The sequence below is a fragment of the Mustela putorius genome, unplaced genomic scaffold (genome assembly GCF_011764305.1).
Source record: "Mustela putorius furo isolate JIRA1106 unplaced genomic scaffold, ASM1176430v1.1 tig00000788_pilon_pilon_pilon, whole genome shotgun sequence".
In the NCBI taxonomy this organism is placed as follows: domain Eukaryota; kingdom Metazoa; phylum Chordata; class Mammalia; order Carnivora; family Mustelidae; genus Mustela; species Mustela putorius.
Window position 1 is genome coordinate 10769103 of NW_025421481.1, and position 21671 is coordinate 10790773.

At 42.6% G+C, this 21671-nt stretch overlaps 1 protein-coding gene across 1 annotated transcript in view; it reads right to left on the reverse strand.

Annotated features, from left to right (window-relative positions):
* PLXNC1 (plexin C1) overlaps positions 1-21671 on the reverse strand; it is a 143214-nt gene that overhangs the window by 77459 nt on the left and 44084 nt on the right. The window contains exons 5-7 of the mRNA XM_045084841.1: positions 11802-11916; positions 3990-4143; positions 644-731 (exon numbers count right to left, since the gene is read on the reverse strand). Of these exons, the coding sequence (XP_044940776.1) occupies positions 644-731; positions 3990-4143; positions 11802-11916 (357 nt within the window). The remainder of the gene's footprint in view (positions 1-643; positions 732-3989; positions 4144-11801; positions 11917-21671) is intronic.

Genomic DNA, 21671 nt, shown 5'->3' on the forward strand with positions numbered 1-21671 from the left:
AATACAGCTTCCTGTTGTTTCCATGGGAACCTCCAACCCATCTTTCAACTGGAAAATCAGGAATCTGAGAAACACATTTCCTCCCTGTCTTCTCTCTGCTTTAGAAGCAAGGAGTGAGGTGTGGCCCTACCTCAGGGGGGGTTACGTAGCCCAACACGGCCAAAGGTGGTATGAAAAGTTGGCGGTGGGGGGTGGGAATGAACACGGTCTTTCGATGAAAGAGATTTCATCTGGCCCTCCTCCTTGATGACTTCCCTTGGCTCATGCTCCCACCCTCTCCCTTGACTCAAGTTCCCAAAGCCGTCCTTCAGATCAGGGGAGAACACTGCGGCCCCCCTCCCACCAAGCCCCTCCCTGGACTCACTCCAAGGCGCCTCTTGGTCTGAGGAAAACGTATTTCCCTGTTGGTAGGATCACTTACGCCCAGTTTTTCTCCTCAGCTGCTTCACCTTCCTTACTAGGGCTTGAATGAGACAGGTGATGAGCTCAGCGGCCCCCCTATCTCCCGTTAGGCCATGCTCCAAAAGGCACTGTAGAAAGTTCTACCCCACAAAAGAGTTCTTTACGGAGGAGATGGAGGCGTAAAGCAAATAAATAAATTAAAACCAATGAGAGAATATTTAAATTTCAAATAAAATCTTACTCTCTTAATGATGAGCAGTTGGTAAAGTTGAATCTTTTTGATAAACGCCAAGAGCCGACGGAGAATGTCACGTTGACAACCAAAACATCTGGAGCAAAGGGGAAAAAAATGTCATTTACGGTGGAGTCCCGCTATCGTCAAGCAAAGCTGTAAATGCAAAAAATAAATATTTTTGCCTCCTTTGCATAGAGGGTGGGGCTGTGCCAGCTGCTTGCCAGCATTTCAATCAGTATGTGGTTCCTTCCCGTGGGCCATTCACATCAGGCAGCCAAAGTGCACAGCACAAGCCTCCAAACAGACCCGGGCCCACCTCGCGTTCCAAGCCTCCCATGGATAATCACTAGGAAAAAGCCATTTTACAGCCCATTTACATCTCATCCTCTCCCCGGGATCACTATCTCAGCTTGTAATTGGCCACAGCATAAGAATAAAACAAGTCACCGAGCAAGAACTGCCTAGAACATGCTAACCAGAATGTTAGAGATGAAAATCCTGTAGCTTCAGCAACATCCACACTACCAATATTTGCCCAACAGACTCGAAGTGTGCCTCCCATGGGCCGGCTTCCATGAGCCTCTTAGAGTCAACTGTTGCCAAATCTATGATAGAAAGTTCTCTTATTTGCTTTGGAAAACATACTCACTGGGTAGAAGCCCCTCAAAAAAATAAAGTAACAAGAAAGATAAAAACCGTGCTCAATCAGCATTGGAGAAATGTCATAGATCATGTATGTCCTTAACTTCTATATTGTATCCAAGGCGACTCCCCAACACTGTGGTGTGTCAGAATCACTTGAGAAACAGATAAAAACAGATCCCAGGACCATGCTCCTTGATATCCTGACGAAACACATGTCGAGAGCCTCTGGGACTCTGTGGTGGGGCATGTTCCCCCATGACGTGACTGTGTACAGCCGGGGCTGGGTGTCACAGCCCAGAGTGGCCCCCTCAAAGCCCACCGTGTCCAGGAACCAGTGCTCCTCTGTGAGTTTTTCACTGACATCCGGTTGGTAGGATACTGTCTCCTTTTCTGAGTTAATGAAGACAGAGGACAAGCCTTTGAAAATAAAAGCCTTCACTTGGCCAAATAAGAAGTTGGCGTAAGTTGGTTGGCACTCCTTACTTTTCTTCGTGAACTTTTATTAGCGTGAGATTCCCAAAGTCTGAAAACCCTTACCTTCAGACACTTCTCTACAGCAGTAGAGTTCATTCTGGAAGTCAGGATGCCACACACAATTCTGTCCACATAAAGTGGTTATGTGGGAAAGGATAACCCCCGGCTGCAAAGACCCGGAGGTCTGAGGGCTAGAGTGACCTCCCGGCAAGAGTATTGGCACAGCCACTTGTAAATGTCGGTAGAATGGACATACAGACAGGAAGCATGGAAAGACTCCCAGGGAAAACACATTTCAGTGGAATCTACAAGGTTCAGTGATGAACACCAGGAAAAGTTGCACTTTTCTTCATGTCAGCTGTGCACAAAACACTACTGGGAAATATCCCAAGGAAACGTATATATTTGATCTCTGCTCTGGTAGGATTTACAGTGATTCTATGAGAGATTAAATGGCTTAGGTGGAAAAACCCAACAATGACAGGACGGACACTCAAGGAAACAGCCTATGAGTGGTCTGAGTTCCACGTAGCACCTGCCTACCAAGATGGGGGTGCCTGTGGGGCCTGTGAGGGGTGCCCAAACTGCCTGGACTGTTATGAAGGAAGTGACTCTTCCTCCAATGTTTCAGAGCAGAAGGGCAACAGGATTTGATGAAAGGGGTGAGGGCACAGACAGGACATTGGCAATGACCATGGGCTGGGTGAGTACAGGAGGTGGGACTGGAGTGAGTTTGCTGGCTGAGAATATGCAAGGCATTCCAAGAAAAAGGCAGGCAGAGGTCAGGTGCAATGGAGAGAAGCTGTAAATGCAACCAAAGAGCTTTACAAGGTGATTGCAAATACTTGAAAAACAGATTTTATATATGCGTTATAATGACCACATTTAACTAGAAGCATATCACAAAGGCTGCATAGTGTAAACAAAGAAAAATGGAGAACTGGAATCATTTTCCAAGCTATCTGATCCCAAACAGTCACCAAGAGCCCAGAGGCTGAGAGGCATTTTTTAAAGCTTGGGGCTCTGGTCTGGTGCACTAAATTCCCTTCAGAGAGATTTGGGATTAACTGAGTAATACCAGCTCTCACCCCAAAACTCCATTCCATCATGATCTTGTCCCATGTTAGGAGGCCTGTACCAAAGATGTGACCCTACTTCTCGTCTTTCTTGCCCATGGAGATTCCTGAGTGTGTCCACAATAACTCCTAGCTATCTCTGGAATCTGTCCACGTCTCTCCATCCCTATCTGTCTCGGCACCCGCTTTCACGGTCCCCCCCACTGGGATCACCCCAACGGCTTTTCTTCTATCTGATTTTTCACAGCTCACTCCTTTCCTCTTCTAGACATCCTCCACCTGTGGCCACATTCATTCATTCATTCATTCATTCAACAAAAATTTATTGATTGTAAATGGCTCTTTACACCAGACACTGTGCCTTCTTTGGTGTCTATTTTCTATCATTCTATCATTCTGTCCCTACCCCATTTGCCTGAACCACATAGAAGCTCTTTTGGCTCTTTTGGCTTTTCTCTCTTACTAGCCATCATAATAGTTGGTCTCTGCCTGGAACACTCTTCTCCCTTTTCTGTGGCTCCCCTCTGTTCATCCTCCAGGAAGATTTCTTCATTCCGTCAGCCACTGCCCAGGTTCAGTTAGGTGCCCCTTCCCTCCACTTCCCACGGTTCTCTGTGCATTCACACAACCGCATTGTAACAAGTCGTCTACTTGTCTCCACCTCCAGCTGTCTTTCGGTCACCATATCCCCAGCACCTAGCACAGTGCCAGGGCCATAGTAGATACTCGAAAAATACTTCCTTTCTGAATGGATACAATGATGTTAAGGTGATAGAATATTAGCTGTCCTATTTTCTCATCTTATCCAGGGTGTTCCCAGCTTTTCCGATCTCTGAATTACCTGAGCCCTTTGGGTAGGGTCAGCCCAATGGTCTCTAGCTTTACCCCATGGGTGTCTCCAGCACCCCCTTCTGCTGTCATCCTCCACTCACACGGAAGAGGGGGATGCTGGAGTCCTAGGAGGAGGGAGAGCCAAGGGGAACAGCCAAGGGGAGGGGGGAGGTAGAGCGGGAGGTAGGCAAAGACTGAGTCTATGTGGGAGGGAGGCTAGACACTCTCCCTCCCATTCAACTTGCTTCCTGAGCCATCTGTGCTCAGGAGGATCTCTTGCTTTCTTCACTTAACAAACAAAAAAAACCAGCCAAAAGTCCACATACCTTTGTAGGTCGCTCTCGTGGGAATGCTGCAGGTGCAGGGCTTGCTTGGTGGACTTTTACCCCTACAGAGCTGCCTGCCCGTGTCCGCGCTCTTCACCGCGCACTCCCACTCTGCGCGCCTGGGAGGGAAGCTTCCCACCACAGTCACTGTAGTCTGTGTGGGGAAGAAGAAGATTCAGGAACCACGTCGTTGTTTTCATACCCTCTCCATCCATCCTCGAGCCTTACATGAACTCACCCTCTGACATGCCAGACAAGGAGAACTTCTCAGACCGGAGAGGTAAAGAAAGAGAGGTTTCACCCACTATTTGCTTTGCCCTTCTGTGAATCTCATATTCCTATTCTCGGACCGTTTTTTCTGCTCTGTGTGTATTTTTCTTATCAGTTTTCAAGAGTGCTCTGTAGAGATAGTAATCCTTATCTGTCCATATTTCTGACACATTTTCTCCTAATCTCTTTGTCTTGCAACTTGTACATGTGGTTATCTTTTACCCCACACGACGTTTTTATGGTATCATGTTTTTGTCTTGGTTTTAAAGTTATTCCCAAACTTTAGCTTATAGACAAGTATAAAATTGTTCCACCATCTTTGTTTTTGTTTTTTTTTTTAAACTTCTATCTATAACCTATCTGGAAGGTATTTTTATGTAGAGTATGAGATAAGAGTCCATCTTTACTTTTATCCAGATGGTTAATCAGTTATGTCATAACCACTTACTTAAAAAATACCCTCCTTTTCTCACTGACCTGAAATACTGCTTTTGTCATATATTAAATTACCATGTATCTAGAATCTATTTCTGAATTCTGCTCTGTTCCAATTATCTATTGATTTACTTCTATCCCAATGTCAAGCTTTTACTACTGTGATTTTAAATATATTTAACATCTGAAAAGGCAAATCTCTATTGTTATTTTTGTACTTTTCTTAGCATCTCGTAGACATCGCTCTTCCATATAAATTTTAAGATTATCTTACCCAAACTGGGTGGGGAGACAATGAATTTAATTGGAATTGTATTAAGTATATGCATCAGTTTTAGGAGATCTTATATATTTGTGATATTAAGTATTCCCATCCAAACACGTGATTTTTTTTTTTTTTCATTTGTTTCTGTTTGGGCCAGGGTTTATTTAAGAAGTTGGACCTTGATTTCTTGGGTGCTAAAATACATTTTTCATTTCTTTATTTCTTACCAGTACTGTTATTAGATTATAGTTAAGGAAGGAGACCTATGAAATCTATTTAAAATTAAGGATTCATTTGCGGGCAAACATACAATCAGAGTTTTGGGGTGGGAGGCTATATGTATGTGTGTGTACACAGATGGACACAAAGAGAAAACTTTGAAATTTCCCCTAAAGCAACTTCTTCCCAAAAGGAATTACCTAAACAAACTAGGCAGCCAGTGCTCACGTTGAAAGAGGAAAGTTATCCTACCACAAAAAAGTAATGCGGTGTGATGAGATAGAGATGTTAATGTTACAGTGGTAATTGTATGGCAATAGATCAATGTATCAAACTAACCCATTGTATATCTTAAATTTACACAATGTTAGGTGGTTGCATTTCAGTTAAAAAAAAAAAAAAAGAAAATGAAAGTCAGGGGAAAAAAAGGAAATTCAAGGAATTAATACACCAGTGGTAGACTCCTTTGGCAGCAGGTGCATGAAAGGGATCTGGTGGGAAGGTGGGCTAAGCATTAGAAAGATGGGAGCAGGGGAGTGGTAACTTGCCACCTATGACGAAGAGCCATAGCCCCAGACACCCTGGGAGGTGTTCATCTTTTGTTATACCTCTGACTTTCACCTGGACTTTCCAAATGGCCAGCTTCAAACTCTGCTGTCTCTTGTCCTCAAATAAGCTTGCTACATCTAATCTAGTCCTGGGGTCAGCACCATCTTTCCATTTTCAAGACACTCTGTTTCTCAGCCGTAAAAACTTGCCAGAGAAGGAAAGTTCTTATAATCCAGCCTTACCTAGACTGAAACCCAACCATCTCTAGCAGACTAGAGCATAACAACAAAACGAAACCCAGACTACTCCCACTAGCTCACCTCCAATAAATGGCTGAGCTCTCATTCATGCTGCTTCCTTCGACCCAGATGCACACACATCTCAACACATGATCATATATTATCCTGTATGCATACAGGCCTTAAATTTATTTCATTACTCAAATGCTACAACAACAGAATCAGAAATTCTTGTGAAATCAAATTTTCCATATTTCCTTCCAATTCTCACATAGCTTTTATGTAACCATAATCATTGCATTTATTGGTTCCCTATTTATCAATCTCTTAACACACGCCAAGGGCGGTGCAAGGTATTAAGTGCTTTAGTGAACAAAATAGCTGTGGCTCCTGCCCTCGAAGAGCTTATAGTCTAGCAGAAACATGGGGATGTCACCTTTCAGAAACTGGATGGCCATCTGGTGTGAAGAGATCTCCAAGCTGGGATAGAAGCCTGGGCTAGGATGGTACAGTAGAGAAGGAAAGAACTGACAGATTCAGGATACTCTTTAGCAGTAGCATGGGGCAGGACGAGAAGTAGAGCCTGTGGATATGGAGGATTTGGGTAAGGAAAGCAGATGGAAAGAAGTACCGTGTACTGAGATGTGACACACCGAGGGAGAGGCAGACTTTGGGTGGAAAATGCAAGATTTCAATTGTGTTTGCCTGTAGTTCAAGATAGTTGTGTAATAATCAAGAGATAGGTCAAGTTAGATATGGGCCTGGAACTCAGAGGGGCAATCTGGGCTAGAGATAAAGGAGACAATGAGCACAGAGACGAGATATGAAGACGAGGGAGTGGATAAAATGGTCTTTAGAGAAAGTAGAGAGCTAACCACAGGAAGAGTCCAAACGGGGTCTAAAACAACTCCAGTATTTAGAGTCAAGGAGAGATGAAGCCAGCAAGGGAGGCTGAGGCATGGCCAGAGAGAAGGAAGAGAGCATGGACAGGGTGTGCCAAGGGAGCGAGGGCAATGGGAGAGGTTTCAAGAACACAGCCAACAGATGAAGTAAGAGGAGGATTTACAGTGTCTGCTGGAATGGCTACAAGGAGTTCGCTAGTGATCTCAGCAAGAACAGTTACAGGGAACTCTGGAGCAGAAGCCAGGTTGGAGCTGACCTGAAAATAGCAAGTTTTTTCAAGTGCAGTGGAAGGAGAGGGTAGGTAGCCAGGGATCTGAAGGTATTTTTTGTGTGAGTGTGGGTTCCAGGCAAGTAGGGATAAAAAGCTGACACCTGGCTTAATAAACCTGACTTGGGAATCCTTATCAGGTTGACAGCTCCTTCCCCAACTAAGCTGGATAGAGAGGGAATGAAGACACAAAGAGTCAAATGAAATAGAGAGTTTGAATGTCAATTAGCTGGTAATTCCCCCAGAGCCAGAGAGCTTGCTGCACAACATTCTAGCAGGTTGGCAGACCTTATTTTACTTAACCATTCTGCTTATTGCCAAACAATGTGGTTATTTCCAGGTTTCTCAGTCTACAAAACTACCGAAATGGCATCTGCATGCTTACATTTTTGCTTCTTTCAAGTTACTTCTTCAGAATTTAAAGCCTGGAATTAGTGTTTCAAATAAAATGAATATACTTATGACTTTTGAAACAGAACAGCAAATTGCTCTCCAAAAAGGTTGTACTAATTGGCATTGCCAATGCCAGATGTTAGCATATCTTATCACTTTAGTTTGTATTTATTAGATAGCTAGTGAAGTTGAACATATTCCCCTAACTATGTCTAACTCTTTAAACCTCCTCTTGTGAGAATGTAAGCTTTTGTCCACTCTTTGGTGTTTATCTTTTTAATTTCTCCTGGATTTAATATCTTGCAATGAATATCTTGCCTGCTGCAAATGTTTTCCTGAATTGTGCTTTAGTTATCTTTCTTGTTATATATTTTGAAATGACAAGTATATGAATGTTTTCCCTTTGTTAATGCATACTACATTGCTTCAGAGCTAAGGAAATTATACTTCCAATTATCTGATGCCCATTTCTATTTTCTGTTTTTTAGGGTTAGCTTTTTCTATGAATTTCTTAATTAGCTTAAATTTTTATATTTAATGTAAAATACGAATTGTTATCTTTCCATATTGTAAGTCTGTTATCTCAGCCTCTTTTAGGAAATAATTCTTTTGTTCCTTCTTAGTTTATGATATCTGATCTTACAATTTTTACATTTATTTCTGAGCTTTGTAGCCTATTCCCATGATCTATATTCCTACTTTTAAACAGAATCATGGGTTGAGTTATTGTTGCTATCTACAAGTTTATAATTGTATGGAAATGGTCTAGCTTAAATACATTTCTGTTTTTCCAAAATACATTTTGGATATTCTTGACCAGTTCTTAGTGCTCCAGCTGAAATTTATATTACTTTTAAGAAAAAGTCTAATTCCAATCTTCACTGGGATGACATGAAATCTAGAAAATAGGTTGAGGAAAAAATGACATTTTTATGATAGCTTACTGTGTCTGGATGTATTCAAGATGTTTTTTCCTAACTTCCAAGAAAATACTTTGTGTGTTTTGCTTTTATTTTTATTTATGCTTTTTTTTTTATTGGTAAGGTTTTTCTATCGTGAGTTATAAACAGCTGCAATAGACCACTGCCCCACTAATTACCATTAGAAAAAACGTTTAAGGCAAGCTATTGCATAGCCCAAATTTCTGTTTTTGGTAGCTGTCTTCAACATGTATCTTCCAGTGAAAGTGATTTTAAAATATAAGGTATACACCTCACCCTTTAAGTTCATGCCTGAGTATTTTGGTTATTGTCGATGAATGGGATCTTTTATTAATTGACCTTAACTCCTTTACCTCACTTGATGTTATTGATATTTGAATGTTTGTTGAACATTTAGCACTTTTATTTTAATTAGAGTAATTTTAAAAGCTAATATATTTAGATTTGGAAGATATACAACCACTTCAGATGAGCAAATAGGGATACTTTTTAATCTATTCCTTTCCCATAACTATATCTTACTTGTCTCTTGTGTTACTGCACCAAACACAACTTTAAAAACAATGCTCGTTGCATCAGTGATGGTGGAAGTCCTTGTTTTCAATCTGATTTGTAAAAGAATGTTTTTGGTATTTCTGCCTTAAGAGTCCTGTTGTTTGTAGGAGATACTTCTATTTCTGTCTTTTCTGTTTTTATTAGTATTAGCCATTTTCACTGATTGTTACAATCTCTTTATAGGTAAACAAATGATTTTGCATAATGCAAAAATGGGATGTCACACATCCTTTTTGTGTTTGTGTATGTGAGAATTTCATTTTTCTTTTTTTTTTTTTTCCTACTTGTCTCAGCCTTCCCTCTCACCACATCATCAGTCCCGCCATCAGGAGAGCCCATTTTTACGACCTAGTAAGAATTCGTTCATATTTTTTCTTCATGCGCAAATAATTATATAGAGACATAAACATATACAGTAGATCATGCTATATCAATAGCATATCATATATGCTATATATATCAATAGCATATATTGAGTTTTTGATCAATACAAGATCATGCTACACATACTTTTCTGCATCTTGCTGTTTTTGCTCAACAAAACCTCACGAAATCCCTCCAAGCCAACTGGAATTGCTCCAATTATTTCTTGTTAATGCCGATTCTGTAATGAGGATGAGGATATACAATCTTCTAATTGATTTGTGTAAAGAGATGATGCTTCTTGGAAGCAGAGGCTCTGCATTATATCAGGGTCTTTCTGGACTCAGAAAGCTACTAGAATGTTACTAGGCATATGGTGGGCAGGTAGCCAACACTCTTTGACCCAAGCTATAGACAGCCATCTCTGTAGATCAGGATCCGGTATTACTTAAATCAACAAAGATCTGGAACGTTAGGGTAAGTCACAGATGACCACAAGAGTAGGAAATATTTTCAGACAATATGACTAAGCGATGGTATCACGTCTTATCAATGTTATTAAAATAATCAGTCCAAAGTTGGTTTCAAAGATGAACTTTACTCAGATTACTAAATTCTTATCTCCTTTACCTTGAGAGCAATGGTAGCTGGAGAGCAAGGTAATGGTTATGTGGGAAGCTTCTACAGGGATTTGGGTAAACCACAGTGGGATTTGGGTAGAGAAGAAAGCACTAGTGGTTGTCTGGGTGGTAAATATTTTTTGCAATGTTCCAAACTAGATAGAAATGGTGATTAATTTATACCAACGAGTTCAAAGATTGGTAAGCAAATTGCATAAGCAGCATCTTTTATACAATAAACAAGATACTTTCTCTTACTACCCTGGCTGAAGTGGCACCCTTAAAATTTTCAAAATGATTTAAAAAAAAATCTTGCATAATCTTAACCATTTATCAGAGCCCTGGGTGTATTCAAACATCATTTTTAAAAAAAAATCATTCTCTATCAGAACCAAAGTTAGCTATTTTTAAGACTGATAAGAGAAAAATTTGACCACACCTATGCTGAGATACCTAAGCATCTTCTTCACACAATTTTTTCAGTCTGACTCAGGGCTGGTGGAGTTTTGGATGAAGGCTTTGAAAGTTCTTTTTTCACAGCCTCCCCCCCAACCCCAACCTGCCGGAAGGCAACAGAAAGTGGTAACAGCCAAATAACTTTAAATCCGTAAGTTCTGATCAGTTATGACTTGAAAGCTTTATTCTTTTATTATTTATCACTCATTAAATGCTCTGGCTCTCCTTTATTAAATGTTAAATCATCTTAAGTGGTATGGTTCTTGCTATTTGAAATGGCAAAGTGTACGGGAAAAGAGAAAGTGGCCCATTTCCTTGTTAATGTGGCATTCAAATAAAACAGAGCAAGCTCAACAGACAGGTCAACTGGCTGCTGATGGGGATTCTGTACAATTATTCATAATACAAGAACTATAATTAGGGAGAAAATGTCTCCTTACAGCACTGCTGAAATTACAAGGCAGGAATTCCATATTCCCATAGGGCATGGACCGTGCGTGAATGAGATGTTTGAGTCATATGCTTCTCATTGCGTCCTTTCTCTTGGCCAGTGACAGGGCGGGGGGCCTGCCAATGGTGGTATGGCCATAACAAGAGCCCACTGGATTTCCAAGGGACCACATTTGTAATATTCACTGGCCATGGTGGTTTCTTGCCCTCTCTCCCAGTACTGCTTAAAGCCATATATATAAGACAGTTACTAGGAGAAGCCTGCATGCATTAGGGGAAGGGCCATAAAATAACATTCTACCCTTAAGTCACATTTAAGTAATCTTTTTTTTTTTTTAAAGATTTTATTTATTTATTTGTCAGAGAGAGAGAGAGCGAGCACAGGCAGAGTGGCAGGCAGAGTCAGAGGGAGAGGCAGGCTCCCTGTGGAGCAAGGAGCCCAATGTGGGACTCGATCCCAGGACGCTGGGATCATGACCTGAGCTGAAGGCAGCTGCTTAACCAACTGAGCCACCCAGGCGTCCCTTAAGTAATCTTTTTGACCATGAATCTGCACTCTCTTCTTCTTCTTTTTTTAAACAATACATTTTTCTACTACATTAATAGTTCTTTTTTTTTTCTTTAAATTCAATGAATGAGGGTAGTCTTCAGCTCTACAAGACAACAGACTCCATGAGGGCAGCTCACCATCTCTCTGTTCTCTGCTATTTCTCTAGCATCTCGCCCAGAGTACGGCATCTGCCAGGCATTCAGTATAAGTAACTAAATGAATGGACTCTCCTAACTAAGCTTCTTTAATGCTAGAAGATAATTCACACACAGAAGGAAGTTAGCATCAATTGTGCAAAATGAGACAACAGAGACAAATTATAATCTTTCCTCTTACCTTATCTTTACTGCTTCGGAATAGGTTAATTTGAGGGCACTTTTTAGCTCCCGACGAAATATCCAGCCAGTTTTCATGGTTCTCTGGGTGTACACAATCTTCTTTAAAAGTACACCTATCCAAAAAAGGAAAAGGCAACAAAACAGCAACCCCACACATGCATTAGTTAAAATATCTCATACTTGGCTTCAGTACAGAACGGCAGGCTCTGTGCAGAGGGTTATTGATTTTGAGCGAGAATGGGAACGTGATGCTAAAACCATGAAAAGCAATGGGACCAGAGCAGAGCATTTTTTCCATCATGTCTACAAGCAGAAAACCAATGCAGAAAACACGCTGAACTTTGGCTCCTGTGGCCTCTCTCAGGATGACATCATTAAACACACCCAAAGCACATCCTCTCGTGGATTCTAAAATTAAAGAGCTCCCTTCAAGAAAAACCCGGGTGCAAAGGACAAGTCCAAGAAATGGTTTATATATTATATAAATTTTAGGTCTGGGGCTCATTCCCAGAATATCAACCTACTGTGGGAATCTTTCTGTTATTAAGACACTAATAAGGCCATCTTCTGCTTTTTAGTCTGAGAATTAAATATAAATATTTCGAGGGCAGAGTCTTCCCCAAGAATGTGATAAGCCATTCTATAACCATCTGCTACAAAGCATTTATTTAGACAGACACCCAATTATATCGAAAGATATGGGAACAACACTTTCCAGGGCCACTTTCCCAAGTCTGGCAGCGCAGAGGATGTCCCAAATAAATCTTAAGCTGTGGTTGGGGCCAAGTCCTCTAATAAACATGACCAGGAGCTAAGGGGGGGGGTAGAGTGGGGTGCACTCTTTTGCTGGCTGTCTCGGCCACTCTAGGTCACGCTCACTTGGGAGCTCCTGCCTCACCAGAAAGGCCAGCAACCTGACAAAAAGAAGGAACAGCAAGGGCTGTGTTATGCTCAAAAGCCTTGAACTCCACAACTATTCCACTGGATAATATCAAGAGACCAGAACATCCTTGTTATCTACGCCTCCTCAAGGCCTGAGGTTAAAATGGAGGGGTTGAGGAGACCCAGCAACCGTGAGTTTGAAAAGAAATGGAAAATTCATGAATCACAAGATCGAAAAGCAGCCAAGTGATGAAGGCATTCATCTGTCCCTCCAAGGGTCGGAGAGGGGTGGGATGTGGTCCCTGAAAGGGCATCAGACTTCATAAGCATTTTACTTCCTCTTCTTCCTCTCCTCTCCTTTTTCAATTTGTACAAATGTAGGCCCCGTGGCTTCATCTCTGAGCTCTATGCTCATTTGAATATGACAAAAATAGAACAGGAAGCCGGTGAGTTTCATTAAGCATCATCCTCGGGCACAGTACTTTGAGCAAGGGTTGGGGAACCCTGTTTGCTGGGAGCACATCTGCGTCCAAACTCCCCTACGTCTGTGTGGGCTCCTTCTCCAATGTCCTGACCATGGGGATTTTCATCAGCACTTTTCCAAAGCCATCAATTCATCCGACCCTTGATGGCTAGCTCGTCCGTCACGGACATTAAGTTCAAATTAAATGGCCTGTCGGTATCAGGGAGCATTTGCCACCGAGGGATAAGTGCGGCTGGATTGAAAAACAGGATGACGGAGCTGGTTTCTTATTCTATATTGGAAAGGGGTTATGACTGTCAAAAGTCCCAGCCTCTCCTGGGCACTCTGGTTTGTCTAAGACTCTGTCTGTTTGAAAACAAAACAACAAAAAGCCAGTTCTGGGGAGACTGGAGTACAAATATTGTCGTGGGCTCTTAATGCTGCCTGGAAGTCAAGGCCTAAGGCTGCCAAAAAAACAAGTGTAAGATATTTCATACAAATAGTGCTGTACTGTGCCAATTTGTAGGCAGAACACAGTACTGCCACTGACTTGTCACCCCCCCCCTTGCTGAACTCATAGCATTTCTTGTTGGAACTATACATTTTGGTATTTAATCATATGCTGTGTTGAATTACAACTTAACTGTTTCATATGTCGCTGTCATCTCCCCCCCACCCCCAAGTAAGCACTAAGCTCCTCAAAGGAAGGGAGAATGACTTTAAGATTTCTTCTACAAATCCCTCAGGGTCTGGCAGCACAATATGCAAATACTGGGATCTCAATAAATATTTCTGAATGGACAGATAAAATATGAAATCTCTATAGGTCCTTTCTGTGCGTGTTTTTCTTTCCAAAATTTTCTTCTAATTTATGTTAGACTCTTCCTTATGACAAAGAGACTGTTTTTAATAGAAGCTCAAAGGTCCAATCTGGGGCCAGAGAGGAAAAGATCAGGAGTTTCCAGTTTATCTTTGGGGGGGAAAAAAAGAAAAAAATATATAGCCAACCTTTTACTTCCCATTCTGTACAAGGTAGAAACAAAATCTAACCATGTTAAGCAATTAACCTAAATTTCTTGCTTCTAAAACACCTCTGAAATTTCTAAACTCTCATTACTTGCTTCTCGTCAGTAAAAATAATAAATTTTAAAAAATGAAATAGCAAACTGTGACACCAAGAATGTACAACCAGATGGTCAACCAACAACAACATCTTATTACTTCTCCAATATTGCAGATTATAAAACCTTCATGACAGCACGTTACCCACACATTCACATTTCTTCAGGAGCGGGAGATCTTATAGCCCCCACATCTGAATAAAATAAAAGCAGTTATTTTGAAATTATCCCCTCCTATGTGTCACAAAAGCAATGGTCAGGTGGTGTAGACACTTAAACCTTTGCCCAAATGAAATTAAAACCTCGCAGTCAGACACAGCTCTCTGTGAGGCTGATCCTCAGTGACGTGCTCTCAGGTAGGCTGATCTCTTAAGTGGCTTCATTTCAATTTCTTCAGGCGACAGATAAGGGGACAATGGGATTTGGATTAGACTGGGCATGGCAGGCAAATGACACATTTGCTTCCCTTCCTCTGTGTTACCGCTCAGGCCCCATCCTCTACTGAGGGTCTCCCCGGAAGCCCTTAGACTCCCAGTCACTGTTCTCTTTTTCCAGTCCTTATTTCCATCTGATCTCATGCCTACACCATAAAGCCAATACGTAGACATTCGCCTGTTTGCAAATCAGGAAACACTGAAGAACACAAAACAAAATTAAACCCAAACCAAAAATTTTTTAAAAACAGAAAACCATTTTCCTTAGGTGAAAAACACAGTATGTGGAACCACCTTAGTGAAAAAAAAACTAGTTAAGAAGGCTTAGTCTGATGAGTTTCTATGAAATCTGCTGTAAAGCTTCATCTATTCAAAACAATAACAGAGGGGTGCCTGGGTGGTTCCATTGTTAATCCTCTGCCTTTGGCTCAGGTCATGATCCCAGGGTCCTGGGATGGAGCCCTCATCAGGCTCTCTGCTCAGCCAGAAACCTGCTTCTCCCTCTCCCACCCTCCTGCTTATGTTCTTCCCTCTCTCGCTGTGTCTCTCTCTGTCAAATAAGTGAATAAAAACTTTAAAAAAACAAAACAAAACACAAGAAACAAACAAAAACAAAACAAAACAATAACAGACTTTGACGTTGCCCACTCAACTATATGAGTGCATGGACCACCCCCTCCGTCTCCCCCCAACTCATGACAAAACTATGTTCAAAACCCATCCAGGCTTCAACTCTTGAACAGAAAGGTCCCAGGCACTTGTTTCTAGGTTTGCTGCTCAGAATCCAGAAAGTACTTTTAAAGTACGGGTTTGCTTCCCGAGTTCATGGAAATCTGTGTGAACTCAAATATCAGTGAGAAACACGCCCAGCAAGCACCTATGAGGAGGGAACCCTGTTCCTATCCCAGGCACTGGCCCGCATGCTTACAGGCGGCACTCCCACATTAGTCCTCCCAACCACCTCCTTCTTAAGGCATGAAATAGAGGCTTGGAGAAGTGAGATAACGTGCCAACGTCACACAGCCACAAGCGACAGAAATCTGCCTACAGAGCCACCCACTTGGTCACCCATCTGCGTGGCCTCCTATGAACCTTAACTACCCACTTAATAAGGTGTGAAAGGGTAAAGACATTCAGGGTGCCTGCTGGCTTCCTGGGGCCCCAGTAGGGGTGGGGGAGGGTGGGGCTACGCCAGGATGAGCACCCCGGGGACTGACATTAGAGAAAGTCAGGCAGAGTCTGGAGGTTGAAAGGACAGCAAGGACTTGAGGGGGATGGGGGGATTCTGAGAGGCCTCTGATTTTCATCTATCCCTAGCCCTGAACACAAAACATCCATCTACAGGTTAAAATCCCAGGAGTCCCCCAATTTACAAACCTATTGTGCCCCCCCATTTTGCTTGTTACCCACCTGTCTGTAATATGGACTACATCTTTCTCCCCACAGAAATAATGTTATAAACAGTGATTAGGTCCCCGGTTTAGCCCACAAAACCTATTTATCCATAATGTAACTTCAAGGCTGTACATTTGCAATAAAGAGTAGCAGGAAACAATGTGACTGTGGCCATTTGCATCCTATAACAGTTTTCTCCTACCTTACGGATTTGTATTTTTGCTCAGCTGGTAGTCTGGGAACACTGCCCAGCTGGATCGACTTTTAAATTTATTACTACACTATTATATTTATACATTATTTCTGGTTTTTTAATGGGTAGGATTTAAATTATTAATTGTCTTCATGCCAACATAAAGAACAGGGAGACCCACTTCTGAAAAAAAGAAAAAAAAGACCTAAAGTTCCCAGGCAGATAAAATGCCTATGGGCTAGGGAACCTTGGAATCTGACTCTATCAGGCCAGAAAATCTCTCTCTCTTTTTTCTCATTCAGTGAGAGGCTATTGGTCCTTAGCTACCAAGGTAAATGTCACATACACGACTGCTGGTAAAAACTTGTAAAATAATATAAAAATAAATGGAAGGCTACTTTTCTCTAGTCACCAAATGAAGCAGTATAATCAATACTACAATAAGCAAAAAGCTTCAGACCCACAATTCAGGTGTCCCTGAAATTACTTACCATAGTGTTTGTAAATATGAGTTTTAAAAGTTAAGTGACAGATATCAGAGCCCTGAAAAACTAGGATAAAAGTGAATTTGGGCATGTAAGTGAGCTCCTCTGTCATTAGTATTTGACACCCTGGGACCATGGAGGCCTTTTCTCACCTGCTCTCGGAGTTATGACTATCCAACTAGGTCAGCAGCATGCCAGAACACTTCATCGTTTACAATCTTTGAGTTAACACTTCCCTTTTGAGAAGCCCAAAGAGCAACCCAAAGCTTATTACCGTGCAAAAATTGCCCCAAATCCTAACAGAATTTAATAGGGAATTTTTTCTTGTGCCCCGCAGGGTACAGTATCCTGGCCTCAGTTCAGAGAGGGCTCCAGGGCTTGGATGGTGCCAACTAGACACCTTGCCAGCCGCCCCTCCCTAGGGCGATCCCTTTCCTAGGACTTCGGCCTCCTTCCAATCAAAAAAAGAAAAAAAAAATCCCACATCAACACATAAACTATCCCATAACTTGCACAACTTCAACATTATCACACTCACTCTTGCTGACAGAAAATGTAAGCTGCTAATAACAACATTGGCAAAAATACATGGAAACCCCTGGAGGACTGTCCCCAAGGATCTACCACACCTGAGTCTCTGCTGGGTCCCGGACATTCACTCCGAATGTCAAAATCCACAGCACAGTGTCATGGCCCTTCTTCTGGAGACAGCCTATGACCCTGTCCTTCCTCTAGGAGCCCCCAGGGGAATCAGGTGGACCTCAAACTTCCCACTCAGAACCCACAGGTGCCCGAACGGGCATGGTGGGGGAGGAGGCATCTTCCCTGCCTCCATCCTCAAAAAGCTCACTCTGCAATAGAACCCTGAAATGGAAACTCTGAACTCAGAAATGTAACTTCTACTTCCTGCCGCTCGACTTTCAGCAGCATCCCCTAATCTAATTGTTCGCCAAAAGCAGACAGTCCCGTAACTAAATACCAGGTAATTGGCTTGAATGTGGGGTTGGTGTGACCTATTCCAAAGATTCTATACTGATATCATATCAGAAAACTTTTAACAAGAAAACGATCCAGCCTCTGTCTCAGGGAGCAGGAGGCTGTGTCCATACCGGGGGGGGGGGAGGTTTGGCTCCAAGAACATCCCAAGGTCTTCTGCTAAGGGATTTCAAGCAGATGCCTGCATTTTTAGGAAAGGCACAGAGGAAGAGCTAGATGGTCCCCAAAATATGGGGGCTCTTATTGACATCATCAGTCCAAGAGACAAAGAAACCAAACTCGACCAAATAGAAGAGAATAGGATGGCCCCCCGGGGCAAACTACATGCTGAATCCAGGCCCCCATAGTCAGGAAAGGGGAATACCAAAACACCAGATCCAAATAAGTGCTGGGGAATCTGAAAAATTGGACCTCCATCACTGGAGCCAAAAGGTAATCTACATGATCAAATTATGCTAATTCCAGAAGCAATTTAGAAGACCTTTTTTAAAAAAAAAAAATGAAACCATCTCACATGCTAGGGCCACCTTTCATGTAATGTGATTCATTTAATCTTCATAACAAACCTATGAAAAAGAACGATCATTGGCCCTGCTTTACAGATGAGGGCAACTGAGGTGCAGAAGGCACCATATTGCTTTCCCAAGGTCACGGGGTTAGCAAGCCGAGTGCCCAAGACATGAAAACCAAGCAGTGCCATTTCCTACATCTGTGGTCTCATTTATACGCCTCTATGGCCTCGCACAGAAACTAACACTTACTGAGCTCTTCCTGCAGGCTAGGCACTTCTCCTGGGGCTTCCCAGAAAGCAACTCACTGATCCTCACAACCACCTCAGGAAGTAGACATTATTATTATCAGCTCCCCTGCAAGGATGAGGAAACTGTAAGGCAGAGTGGTCAGGTGGCCCGGTGTGAACCTCAGCAGTCTTTACTCCTGTGCCAAATTCCTCAAAGTTTCCAAGAACTTCCCAGGATAATGGCATCATAAATGCCAAGATAAAAGTCAACAGGTCCTCCTCGAGCACGGGCCACATAGGAAAATATAGGTTTTAGTCACTTCTCAGAAAACCAGTATTCTTTGGGTTGTTCTGGAGGTATCTAAAGTAGGGTCCTGTTGTTAAGAGGTTTGGGAGACACTGGGCAAATAAAATTAAACTAATCTCTCTGCTGCAGGACTTCTCAGAGCCTTGGCTATACTGGGGTGCTTTGTAACTTTCCAAGACAGGAATGAATGATGCAACATCTTCTAACTTTTTTAGAAGTTCTCATCATGCACACTGGGAAATATTGCTTGAACTTGGTCAATGAACAGTAATTCAAACAGTGGATCAAATTAGAAAATTTGGGTCTTCCGGCTTTTTTTCTCAACTCTCGGATTCAGCTGGTAATGACCTATTAATTCTAAGCATTCCTCTATGTTATCTCCTACATTCTACCCTCATCCATCACCTTGTAGCTGGGCTCCTACCTTGCCAACTCTAGTGCCTCCAATCAGCCTCCAGACAGACATCTAGGTCATTCTCAAGCACAGAGCTGATCATAGCACTTCCTACTTAAAATAACCTTCAATGGCACTCTTTTGCCAGCATCAAACTCCTCTTCCTATGGGTCTTTTATGACCAGGAGCCTAGAACACACATTTCCACGGTCATGTCTCTACCCTGGCACTAGTATCTAGCTCCTGCCTTCTTCTCCAAACTCATCCCTAGGCAACTGTGGATTGATGAGTCTGTCTATTTGATTAACATGTGCACTGCAAACACGCCTGGCTGTCCCTAGCATATGCTGCTCCCACAGGCCCCAGAATGCCCTTGAGCCTGCAGTATACTTGGTGAAATGGTGTTCCTTGTTCAAGGCGAGTTCAAAGTCACTTCCTCCATGATGTCTGCCCAAGCTCCGGGCAAAGCAGTAGCTCTCTCTGCTGTGTTCCTGTGGCCCCTTACATGTGCTCCAGGTGTATACAGCACATCGCATTCACCGCTGATTGCCTGTCTCTCCCACTAGACAGCAGGTCCCCCAAGGGAAAGACCCACCTCATTCACCTTGCCACCCCCCCAGGACCTAGTGCTGTATTTGGCATTTGCACCACAAATATTTACTGAGCACCCACCAGACACCAAAGACCATAGTTGGCACTGTGGACACATTAATGTATCAACCCATTAGAATCCCCCTACTAATGAGTTTACATTCCAGCGAGAAAATAAACAGTAATTTAAAATAATTTTAAATTAAGGTAGGTCTTCTGCAGAAACCAAGAACATGGCACAGAGGAATTACTTCAGATTGGCCAGGAAAGGTGACATTTTAGTTCAGAGGTCTAGGATGAAAACCATCAAGTCACATCAAGAATAACAGGAACAGCATTCCAGGGAGAAGGAACAGCATGTTCCACTTAAAGCTTGGAACTCTATTCTCTGCGAGGAATTGACTAAAGGACAGACTGGCTAGCACACAAAGGGGATAATGCTTCTGCCAGTTACACACCAGTGTCGTGGCAAGTCATGTGCCCCCTCTGTGTCTCGGGCTGTCCACCTGCAGAAATGCAGATATTAATGGTTTCTACCTCATGGGATTGTTAGCAAAATGTGCATCTATTTAATTGAGGCTTACAATACTGCCTCAGTATATAGTAGTCATTGTTGTGATACTTATTACTCCGGCAAGTGAAACAGACTTCACGCAAGCATTTGGATGACATTAAGCTATGCAAACACAAAATGGTAATGACGAGGCAGGGATCGGGGCAGTGGGGCTCTCCGGACAGCCCTCCGGCATCACTCACATGTGCCGGGTCAACATGCAGCGTACCTTTCCTCCATAAGGAGGCAGCCCCAGTTCAAAGCTTCTTGGAGGATTCTCAATCACATTGTGCCTTCCTCCCAAGACAAAAGGGCTCTCTGGGGTCTCCCCAGCCTCAAGCACCGCCTAGAAGCCCTTTCCACGGTGTACGGACAGTATTGGCTTGGTGGACGCTTTCCGCCCTAACCTGTGAGCTTCTCCGGGGCAGAGCCTCATTCGTCGCTTTTCCCCAAGGGCCTCGTTCAGGGCCCGACCCACAGCCCGAATGCAACAAGCGTTAGCCCCACTGAATTAAGAATTCAATTTTAAAGTGACTAAAATTCTTGACTATGTCTCCATGATACCAGCGTAAGTTGTTTCATTGATTTTTGTTCACTGGGCTGGCCTGTTAACTGGCCTGGTGGAAAACCAGCCTTTGTCTTAAAACTCAGAGCTATTTAGCACACATAAGACACATTTGCAGACTGAAACCCTCACACAAAAGGGATCTGTAGCCTGCACCCCATGTGGTTCTTTTGTGGGTGATGAGTTTACTGAAGCTGGCTTTTTTTTTTTTTTTTTTTTTTTTTTACTTCCAAACACAAACCACGAGCTGAAGAATTTAAGGGAGGGTTTTTAAAAATACATAATGTGGAAATAAACATGGGAAAAGGGTGCCTTTTGAGTCAAGAAGATCTGGGCTCAAAGCTGCTCTGCCCCCACATGCCTTTGCCACTCTGGGCCTCCATTTCTCCACTGGGAACGCAGGTGGCCCCTCTTCCTGGGACAAATACCGAAGGCCTCATCGGGCCTCTCTATACAGCCAAACATAAGCACCTCAGCTTTACAAAACATTACAAAAGCAAAACCATGAAAGGCCGCCTGGAAGGCTTCCAAAGAAGATGGGAACATTGTGTTTGAAGCTGGAGAAGGTGCTGGGAACAGGACATCTTCTAGGTCACAGAGACAAGTGAAAACATTTGAGGAATTTTTAAAAGCCAATCAATACATACTTATGAAAGTGCCTGCTGCCTGAGATAAGGTCATTTCAAAAAAAAAAAATCTATTCCATTAAAACATGTATTTACTAAAAGGGGCGTTCCTAATGGTCCTTGT